Below are 11650 nucleotides of genomic sequence, written 5' to 3'. Positions count from 1 at the left end.
ATATATCTAGTCGGGAGTGGTGCTGACTGAAAACAGATGATTTGGAGCGATTCGCGCGCCATCTGTTGGTCATTCTAAGGACTTATTGAACTACCCTCGTTTTATCGAACTACCGCGCTTTTCTGCTTATTGAATTCTCTTTGAACTTAAGAACTTTTTTGTAAATAAAATATCGAACTGAAACTTTGGAAAATGTATCAAAAGACCATAAACCATCTTTATGTACTTCATTTGAATAGGAATTTCACTAAAAATTATGTATTTTATGTATTTAAGTGGCACATGCCCTTAACTCTATTTCTGAACATCGGAAACCGTGCAACGAATTTTAATCAAACTTGGACGTACTATAGACAAAAATATATGCTTTGATATCACAGTATAGTATTTTTTAAAATTTTTATCATAAAAATTTCACACAATTTTTTAGTTTAATTTTTCGTCAATATTTCACATTTTTTCTCAAAAAGGCCTTATATCTGTGCTAAAGCTATCTATAAATAATGTATAGTGCATGAGAATAAATAAAAAAAGCTTATTACGTTATAAACAAATTAATCAAGAAAATTTGTTTTTCATATTTTCTAACTTATTGGAATCTAGATTTTTGTTATACAGTGTGAAGGAAATTAATATTTTATTATGAATAATTGAAAATGGATGCTACTTGGTAATTATTTAAACAATTTTTATAAACAAATTCACAACTAATAATATATTTCTGATGACTCCTTGCTATAATATTTTGCGAATTTACAAGAATTATTAATTACTTAAACAATTTTCATAAACAAATTAAGTGTTTGGCTAATTTTCAACTTTTTCTTTCTTCATAAATATTATTTATTTAAACAACAATTGTTCTCGATGGGGAAAATACCACAGCGAAGGTATTTTCCCCATCGAGAACAATTGTTGTTTAAATAAACAATATTTATGAAGAAATTCAGAATTTTTCTATTTTTCAACGAATATGCTCAATTTTTGTTTAAAGAATAAACTAAGAATGTATTTCAGAAGATTCCATTCTATGATAATTTTGTTCTTTATAAAAATTGTTTAACCAATTAATAATTGTTGTCAATTTTAAAAGTATCATAGCAAAGAGTTATTGGAAAGACATCATTAGTCGATTTCGTAAACAAATATTGAGCGTATTCATTGAAAAATAGAGAACCTCTGATTTTTTTATGAATAATGATTAATTCATTAATAATTCTTGTAAATTTGGAAAGTATTGCAACAAAGAGTTATCAAAAAGACATTCTTAGTTAATTGGGTAAAGAAACTTAAGCCGATTCGTTGAAAATTAGGCCAACACTGAATTCTATTCTGAATATTATTCAAATCATTGAAATTTTATTAAATTTGCAAAATATCACTTTAAAGAGTTATCTAAAAAAAACATTTTTAGTTGATTTCGTGAAAAAATTAGCTTATTTGCTGGAAAATCACCAAACCTTTTACTTGTCTGCGAAAATTGTTTAAATAATTAATAACTCTTATAAATTTTAAAACTATCATAGCGAAGAGTCTTCGGAAAGAAATTCTTGATTTTGTTAAAAAATTGTACCTCTTGGTTCAAAAATACCCTAAATCTGTACTTTTTCAGGAAATTTGCTTAAATAATTATTAATTCTTGTGAATTTGCAAATTATCATAGCAAATTAATCGAAGGCATTTTTAGCTAATTCCGAAAAAAATTGAGCGTATTGTTTAAAAAATAGCCAAATTCTGAATTTGCTTTATTAAAATTGTTTGATAATTAATCATTCTCTTAAATCTTAAAAGTATTATAGCAAAGAGTTATCAGATAAATATGCTTAGATGATTCTTTACAAAAATGAAGCTCATTCCTTGAAAAATTATCCAAAATGTGAATTTGTTGATAAAATTCGTTTTAAAAATTGCACAACCGTATCAATTTTCAATTAATCGAAATTAAAAATTGATTTCTCTCACATTTTATACCAAATCTCTGGATTCGATTTTCTTTTAATATTAACAAAATTTTATGTTTGTTTTTAAATAAAAAATTAACTAAAAATTAATTAAAATATCAGAGTTTTATTAAAATTAGTTTTGCCCAGTTTCAGAAATATCCATTAGCCAAAAAATGTGATGCCAAAATTCAAAATGGCAGCTAACATTCAGCATTTGCAATATTTCCAAAAATATTGTGGGCACCAAATGTCCAATATATAACATTGTATTTTTACTCCACTTTAAATGGTATATTTAAATTAAAATAATTATATTATTATATTTTGTAAATAATTTAAATGTTTGTAATGAAAATAAATTAAAATGTATGTGATCCATTCTATAACGGATTCTACTTTTTTGTAGTTTTTGGTCTGGCGACTCTAGTCTTCAATGGACTGGAAATGGCGATGCATTCGATGATGCAAGGGGGATCTTGTCTTAGTGATATCGTTTTTGTTCATCCTGTTCTTCATGGACTCTTCACCTTCCTACAAATGCACTTTCTTTTTGTTAATTCACAAGTAAGTATCCGGCAGAAAATATTAAAAAATGAAAAAATAAAATATCAAATCAAAAATACATTGAATTGAAAAAAATGCATGCATATTCTCACCAGAAAATTTGTTTGAATTCGCAAAAAATTGTGTTTTTTTTTGTTTTTGAAAAAATAATATTTAGAGGTCCCGCAGGTCCCATGACACGTATTTCTCGTTACAAAAAAAAGAGGTTTTGTACATTTTATTTAGAATCGTCATTATTAGATGTATCAAGTTCATGTCTAAAACTTTTCTTTACAATTAGCCATCGAATGCGAATCTAAAATTACTTTTTGAATTTCACCACCATAAGTTTCTAGTATTATTATTGTTTTGGAATTTTATTTTTAAAGAATTTTATCAGCGCAGTACAATAATGAGTCCATGATACTCTCAGGAGTGTGATGGGCTCATAATCGTACTGCGCGCATGCGCATTCGCAGTAGCCCGTGTTCGAAGATGGCAGTATTAACCTAACCTCAAATGTCAGACGTAATAAACTTGTAAGTCATACCTTTGTTACATAAAGTATCGTGTGAAATAAGGAGGCAAACCTATTTGTTACATATCGTCTCAATTACTATTCCTAATTCTAAGCGCTTTGCCCTGGGGTTCCGTTTACACTTACCACTATCAATCTCAAAATTGAATTTTATTCCGCAACACTACTTCTTAAATCTCTTTTAGAAGTAATTTTTTTGGTATTTTATCATATTCTCTGTCACCACCTCTCTCTCTCTCTCTCTCTCCCCATGCTTTCTGCACATGCCTACACACTCTACACAGATTCTCTTCATTTATCCAATACCTACATGCTTTACACCCTCCTCCATTATGAATCTCATAACTCTATTCCATTTACTATCTTTTTTAATCATTTTCAGGTACTCTGGTCACTCCTAAATCTTAACCATTCAATACCAGCTGATGCAAATTGAATCGCGATTTTTTTTATCTTTCCTTTCCTTGCCGTAATCTCTTCTTCTATATTCTGCCACTCTCTATATCTAGCTTGCATACCACATTCAAACCTCATTTCATATTTCTCTTCCTCCCATTTCAAACGTCCCATTCATCCTCTCTTTATCGATAACCTCCCAGACACACGCTTGTGCGATTCTGTTTCTCTATCTCTTTCTTAATTTCGATTCAAAATTCCAGGTTCTCTTCAGTTGCCTGACAATCATTTTCTCTCATCCTATTTCTTCCCTTGGCATATAACCTGAACAGCTCAAACTCAGTCCCATGACCCATCTCAAAAATCTCTCATGCAGAATTTCCACTCTCTTATGCTCTTTATCCCCGAATTTCCAATTCATAACTTAACAATGACCATACTAACATGAGCATCCACACCCAGTAAACGCAGACAGATTCAAAAGAATTAAACGTAATTGGAATCTGGTTTCTGAAACCCCTTTTCTGTGTTTGAAAGGAAGAGACTGATATAAAATTCGAATCCTTCTCTATTGGTGCAATACAACTGAATTCTTAGGTAAGAACAGAGCTTAGGCGTATTGACAGTAACTGAATTCAATGCAGTCAGGGAATACTAAATGTGGAATTTAACCCGATCAGTTTATCGCCTTTTTTGAAACCTTCTCAGTTAATCGTGGGTCGTTTTAGACCCAAGATATTTTAAAATGCTTAATTATCAATAAAAAAATCTGATAAAATTCCTGTACACTCTTGAATACTCCCTCTTTTTGGAAATATAATAAAGATTGCACAAAAATTTAAACAAATATTTTATTTTTAATGGTAAACACACCTACCTCCTGAAAATACAGACATTTACAACAAAATTCATAACTTTAAAAAAAAATTGAAATATTTGAATTTTTCAAATGGCATAGTAAAGTTCAAGAAGCGTGTTTAAAAAAAAAATCACGAACTCGATGGGTACAAAAGAAATGCTTAAGTATTTGGTGTCAATTAGCAGCTTTTTCAAATGAGGAAATTTGAAGTTTCAAGAAATAACTCGATATATTTCTGTTTATACCAATTTTATTTGTGTACAAAATTATACACATGCACTTTCGAAAATATTCATACACTTCATAAAAATTTAAAAACGTACCCTGGCGCTCAAAATGAGTTTGCATCGACATTAAAGTTATCATGGGTCGTTTGAAACCCAACGCGCATTTGATCTGCTCACTGCGAAGGCCAGGCCAGCCTTTGGACACTCAATGCTTTCTAAATGGAGAATCATAGACGCCATCTAGCGTATACTCCGATCCCTAAGATAAGATCATTCATGACGTCACATTCCTTCCAGACACTTTTCAGATAATTAACTTTAACAGTAAACGAGATGAAAAAAGCAAAAAGAAAAATGAATAGAAAATCATAAATAATTATTAGAATAATTATTTATGTGTTTCTATTTGTTTTTTATTGCTTTATTCATAAAAGTGTGTTTCACGAAGAAATAGAAGATCGTTTAAAGAGTTAATTTGCATTTTTTATTTGAACCATATTAAAATAACCTCAAAGCCGGTTCAAGCTTTACAACAGGTGATTACCGGCAACAACAAACATGGTGTTTCGATGGTTGCTAAGGGATATGGGTTTGCGGAGTGTGAGCAGAAGCAACGCTGCGCCATCTAGCGTATACTTATAATACTTCAAGGTCGCCTATATGAGTGGCCAGAACCTGGGCCAGGCTGCTTTCTAATCATTATATTCGGGATTCAACGTAATTCTGATCTACCAAAACACTCATGAATCCAGAAAGTTTCACAAATCAGATTTAAATCCTGGTTCTCTCCTATCAAATTTGAATTCTTTCTTTAATCTTTTTTCATTTACTGGGCACTCTCATCCTCCAGTCGTCCTCGAACCTTCTTTTACCTATACCCCACACTTCTCGCATTAATTTACTAGCGCATTATAATCTCTTCCTCATCTGCAGCTCGGTTCTTCCTCTAGCTTGGTACCAAAATCCTAGATAGCAAAACCCCTCCACCCTCTAACCATCATTTTTATTTTTGAACATATATATTTTTAGTCTTATTCATTATCACTGTTAGACCCTTTATTCTGACATACTCTCCGAACACTTTGCTCATCAGATTCATCCCTCTTTTGTCATCCGCTACTACTGCGTCGTCTGTATATACTAGTGAATACACTTTGCCTGTTCCTAATATTGTCCCATCTTTCCCTTTTAATGTGTCCTCTTTTTAATTGGTTTATTCTTTAACAATTCAAGGTTCTCGTAGAGAGATTTGGACTAGCAGCGAGATTTGGTTTTACTCACCTGGCTGCAACAAATATTGCTGTGTGGGCTCGCTTAGTAATTTGGGATTCTGCTTTAGAATGGACTTATTTTGTCCATCTAGCTCAAAGAGGTCTTCAAACTTCTTCCTCCCCTTTACATCTGCGAGGGTTTCCTCTTTCTTTGACGAGGCACACGAGAGATGTTCTAGGTCCTCAAAAATAATTTAATATTCTACACATAATTAACGATTGCATTTCATAAATACAATAACTGTATTTTTTCTTTTTAAATTAGGCGAAGAAGTCATTAGTGATGATGTTTACAAAACGTACGAACCAATTTCTAAGGAGCAAATTTCTCAAGTTGTAGCTTTGCAAAATTGTCTAAATGGCAGTTCTCTGGGCCAGTTGTGGACCTCCAGTTTACCTTATTTATACCCATTTATTGTTCAGTTCAGGTAAGATATTTTTTATACTGAATGTAAATTATCCTGCTAAATTTATTATTGAAAATCAAAATAATAACTTCTTGTAAACTACTATACTTCTTGTTAAAAACTGTCCTAATGCATTAACTGTATGTATCATTATTATGAAGAAGTACGCCTTATCCAGTATATACCACTCTCCCTATATAAATTCAATTTTTTAGTTTAATAGCGGCAGCTGTGACTTTTGTAATGGGTCAAAATGTTGGACGCGGTCGTCACTCACATAAACACAAATTTCACAGCAGTGAGTATTATTTATATAAAAATTATTAATTTAATACGATGTATCTTAAAAATAATTCCTTTTTTCAATTGAGTGGGTTTCAAGGTTGATACGCCTATTTTTTAAAGCAGGAAGCACCTAATTAAAAAGATATTCTCATTATATACTACGCAATTAAAACAATTTTTCAAATGTTTAAAAATATATTATTATTGAAATAATAATTGATAATTCACGATCATGAAACGTTAAACCTACTTCCGTAGGCCATGAGAGGCCGACGAGCGGGAGGTTGGTTAAAGACGCGTAGAACTGTTGGGGTGGATTGAAACTTTCGCCTCGGAAAGAGCGTGAAAGAATGATTGCCAGCTTGCCGCAGAAACGGACTTTTTAACAGTTTTAATCATTTTAAAAGTTTTTGTTGCGCCAAAAAACTTGTTTGGTGCTGCCTATTAAAAAGAGAAATAAAACTGATTACGGAATGAAGTCGTAAGTACACCAAAACCTCGGTTTCAGTCCAGGGTTGGGGGTTGCCTGCAAATAACCTTTGCCACGAATCGGATAGATCTAGGTGTAAACAGTCAGGGTCGTCTAAACCGTTTCCAATTGGAATATATAATACTGCGCAGTTTACGCAAGGGAATACCCGCGCACTGCGCCTTTCCACGACGCTGCTGGCGCTTTTCATGCACGAGCGGCAACTTCCGCTCATCAATGTAAAACCGAAACAGTGGTCAAAATTAGAAATTTACTACATATTCTAAAAAAAAATTCATCAAAATCCGTTAAGAAATAGAGGCTGTAGAGGATTATGAATGGTAAATTCCTGATTATTAGTATTTTTGGGGGTGTCACGTTTTATTACGATAATATTAATTAAAGAATATTAAAGTATTCTGGAAATTCGGTAAAAAACAAGGTTCAAAAAAACATTTAAATCGCAATTCTTGACTGATTGTAGATTTTTTAAAGGAATAATCGGCGTTCAGTTTGATACAGATATATTATATGTTAACCTGATAAACAAAATATATAAACAAATGTACAGTGTCGGAATTTATAAAGAGAAAAAAAGTATGTTTCTCTTCATTTCACTTAGTATGTTGGCAGTAATATTTAGTAATCAAAATTTGTCATTCAACAAAATAAATGTCAAATAAAAAATCGGCTCTTACAAATTTCTCTAAAATTTAATAATAAATTTTAAAAATATAGAAATTGTTCAAAAACTGCGGTCCAAATGTTGTTTTGAATCTTGTGATATGGCTATACCCAACTGTGTGCGTCTGCAAAAAGGGATCTCGTAAACTATTAAGACGTTAATTCATTCATTAAAATTGCCCCTTCCCATGCTTTTCTTTCTTTCGCATACCTCCTTTCCTTCCTCCCATAATTCCCTTCCACTCATTATCCCTCGCTTACATTCTCCTAATATATCTTCCCTTACTTCACCCTCCACTTTCCATCCCTTCCACTATTTTCCCTTGCCCTTCCTTTACCTATTATCTTGCTCATTGCAACCACTACTTTGCCACCCCTCACTTCCCCTTCCCAGGTTACCCTAACTTTCCTAATAATACCCCTCTCCGCACTTTTCCACCCTTCCCCGTCCTGCCCCTTCCGGCGAAAAAGTACAATGGACAGACGGACGGACACTTGACCGAAACTATAAGGATTTCTGCTTGTTGCTCCGGAACCCTAAAAGGGGATTAAAATTTAAGATATTTATTTAAATAAGACAAAAATTACTTTTAAAAACTCATTCACAGTCAAAGAAGTGGCAACGCACGGCAGAGTCAGCTGCGATGGATCAAGCAAAGGTCTCTTCCTCGGAATTCTCTGCATGGTTGCTGGAATCGTCGTGATTCTCATCTTTTTGGTAGTCAGAGAAGATGAAAATTTTCCTCCAGCGACGCTATCCTGGTTGACCTGTGGAACCCTCATTGCTATCCTGAGTCTCAGTGGTTTGATGACAGCTAGTGGATTGGTTCAAATTCGTCAAATGTCGATTGTAACGAGAGCTCCAGCAGCTCTCGACAATTTACTCTCAAACGTTTCACTTTTCGGAATCCAACTCTACTCCGTCTTCACAATTGTCGTTTGCATCTGTTCCCTAAATTGGACAGAAAATGAGGAGTCTCAAGGAAGATATATAATGTTGCTCTCTGCATCAGTTCTTCAGCTAATTCAGAGCTACGCTCAAAGTACTTTAATGGCAGAAGCTTCCAAAAGGTCCTGCATCACTAGATACCAGATGATGGCGAAACCAGCAAGGCAGGTCATCACCTTCCTCCTTTTTAGCAACGCTGTTTTGTGGGCATTCGATACAGTTATCACACATAACTGGATTTCTCAGGAACTCCAACTCAGGTTCTTTGGTGTCCTCGCTTGGGGAATCATCTCTAGGATCGGACTTCCCTTGCTCATTTTTTACAGATTTCATAGTTGTGTTTTGCTTCTGGAGGCCTGGAACAAGTGCTACAGGACACCGAGAGGAGATCATCCGCTTAACTGACGACGCGGAAAGTCCAGAGGGCTTAAATCCAGGTTGGTTAAGTTTAATTCAATTATTGGATCTATTTTACTTCCAACCTGTATAAAAACCAATTTTTTAGATGGGAAAATTTGCAAATATGATCTAGTGAAGGTTAATACTACTCCACAAAAAATAGGGAAGAAAAATGATAAACTGGATTGAAGTAGATAAATTTGTTAGAGAAGAATTCGGGATAATAGGAGGAAAAACATAACAATAGTGGAACAAGATAGAAAATGAAAAAAAAAGAATTTCATAATCTTCCTCACCTCCCATACGATCTCACCCCTATTCCTCAGCCTGTCTCCTACTTCCCCTCCTATAATTCCGCCCTTCCCTCCTCCCACCCTTACCCGGCATCCTTCGACTACATCTCCAACTTGTCCTCACTTCCCCTCCTTCACCCCTGCCTGTCACTACGACCCCACTAACCCATCCTTCACTTTTCCTACATCCTCTCCAATCACTTCCTCTACCGGGAAAAAAGCAAGAAGGAGGACTGACACTGGACCGAAACCATAAGATTTTCTGCTCGGAGCTACGAAACACTGAAAAGTTATAAACCTGGATATGAAAGTATAGATAGAGAAAAGTAAAATCAGATAAAAGGTGATAAGGGATAGAAAATGATAACACATCTGGAAAGAGGAATAGGACAAAGTGATAAAGTGGGATAGAAAAATATTTTATTATGTTAGGATGAGGAGTAAGTGATAAAACGGGGTGAAAAGATACTGAATGTCTTGTTTCTATTAAAGTTTTTCCATACAAAACTATAAATCTTACAACAAATAAACAACATTAACACAATTGTTTTGTTTATTTCTCCAGATCAAAACTGAGACACCATCGCAGAAAAATGACCTTGAGGTTCCAGAAAAGTATCCGGAATCCGCGACGCAGAGGATCAAAAACCCCTCTCTGCAAAAACTCGGTAACCTTGGAAGCAACTCCATACCTTCATCCCTATATGGAAAGTGCCAGTTGGCTTTACCTGGACACGGATCCTACTATTCCGATCGACCAACCCGTGATGCATCCTCACAATCTGGATTACGCGATGCCACCCCCCAGGAGAAAAACAAATTGCTCCCAATTTCATCATTGCCGACATCGTCGAGTAGTTAGCGACCCTGGCTTCAAGAACTGGAATATCGCGGAACCCTCAGCCTCTGAGTTGAAAAAACACCGGCGAGTATCCAGTTTTAATGAGGAAGCTGTTATCTGTCTCGAGGAATCGATGAACAAACAAAATCAAGAATACTTCTTCAGTGAAGATACGAGAACCTCCACCTTTAGAAAAGTGCCATGGCATCCCTACTTGCACATGCTAAAAATTCGACCATCTTAAAAAAGCCGATATCTGCTATGATGGACCTAGAACGCTTACCGACCGAGCAAGGTTCTATTTTGTGCTAAATTACTGACTGTAGGTAACTTTCATTTGCCGACCATGGAACTATCATCTAATATTGGTTGTCCACCACTACTCATAAATTAATTAGTTTAAGTACGGGAAATTAAAATTGATGAAGCCCAGCCGCGGAAGATCCAGTGAAGTAATTGTGACAGGAATTGGCCTATAAGTCTTCTATCCTATAGCTATACTGCTGAAGACAAGAGGATGTTCTAATTTTTTTGTAACATAAAAGGATAAACCTAAGAATAATTCTTTTTCATGTTGTAATTAATTTATATGATGGATTTGATAGCTTGAAGATCCTGAATGCTTATTTTAGGGTCATAATTTATTTTGTACAAAATTTTATGTCTATACGTTTTACGATCACCATCTTTGGTTCGGAATTTTCGGAAGATATTTTTTCGTTTGAAGAACACTGATACGAAAGAGTCTATTTTCCATTTTGAACGATTTTAATTTTAAAATTCCTCCTGAATTCTGAACCATGATTTGTGAGTTTACGTGCAATATGTAGTTTAATTCTCTAAAGCATTCGAAGATATGTACAGAATATTATAAATAAGTAATAGAATATATAGGATATAAGTATTTAATTTTTTAATTAATTACGTGGAAGATTTGTTTGAAGCTGATCTAAAATTTGGAAGCGCATTACAAGAAGAAATATAAATTAAGATATTCCAGTTCCACTGTCATGACCAGCCATTGATTAAATTTACTTATCTTATAATAACCGCATCTCTAGATTTTTAAAAGTTTTTTCTTTCCACATCTTGTTCTAGTTGAAGAATTGTGAAGATTTCTATACATATTACAGAAAGGACGTTTATATTTTAGAGAATATTATTGTAACTTGTGATAGGTTCAATAATAAAGTAATTAGTTTAAACTTATTTGTATTTTTCTGTAAATATTTTTTATTATTTCCCATTTCCGTGGGTCAGCTCAACATTTTTTTTATACGAATTAGATGTATAGTATTTTTACTTTTAACTTTTTTCTACGTTTTATCTTTGTATATTGAGTAAATTAAGTGATTTCCAAAAAATGGATGACAGAATGTCCTGTGTCGATCAAACATTACTTTATGAAAGACATAAAGCAACAAGAGACTAAAGTGAAGATATTGATAATAACATTATGGTGATTTTTCACCTTCTATTAGAACTGTTTATAAGTGGTAATGGATGATAGAATAATGAAGATGCGTGAAATTGGTAGTACTGTGGG

General features: G+C 33.7%; 2 protein-coding genes across 2 annotated transcripts in view; both read left to right on the top strand.

The window, feature by feature from the left end:
• Window positions 1–9943, top strand: part of LOC117173026 (proton channel OtopLc-like) — a 150658-nt gene extending 140715 nt beyond the window's left edge. Inside the window, exons 5-10 of the mRNA XM_033361384.1 lie at window positions 2350–2507; window positions 5740–5956; window positions 6043–6205; window positions 6400–6482; window positions 8231–9008; window positions 9829–9943. Coding sequence (XP_033217275.1) covers window positions 2350–2507; window positions 5740–5956; window positions 6043–6205; window positions 6400–6482; window positions 8231–8976 — 1367 coding nt within the window. The 3' untranslated portion in view covers window positions 8977–9008; window positions 9829–9943. The remainder of the gene's footprint in view (window positions 1–2349; window positions 2508–5739; window positions 5957–6042; window positions 6206–6399; window positions 6483–8230; window positions 9009–9828) is intronic.
• LOC117173027 lies at window positions 9830–10379 on the top strand. The gene has a single exon (XM_033361385.1). It carries the CDS (start codon window positions 9857–9859, stop codon window positions 10346–10348), a length of 492 nt encoding a protein of 163 aa, XP_033217276.1. The 5' UTR covers window positions 9830–9856; the 3' UTR covers window positions 10349–10379.
• The last annotated feature ends 1271 nt before the right edge of the window (window positions 10380–11650 follow it).

The sequence above is a fragment of the Belonocnema kinseyi genome, chromosome 5 (assembly GCF_010883055.1).
Source record: "Belonocnema kinseyi isolate 2016_QV_RU_SX_M_011 chromosome 5, B_treatae_v1, whole genome shotgun sequence".
In the NCBI taxonomy this organism is placed as follows: domain Eukaryota; kingdom Metazoa; phylum Arthropoda; class Insecta; order Hymenoptera; family Cynipidae; genus Belonocnema; species Belonocnema kinseyi.
Note: the sequence above shows the minus strand (reverse complement) of the source record. Positions and strands in the feature narration are given on the sequence as shown.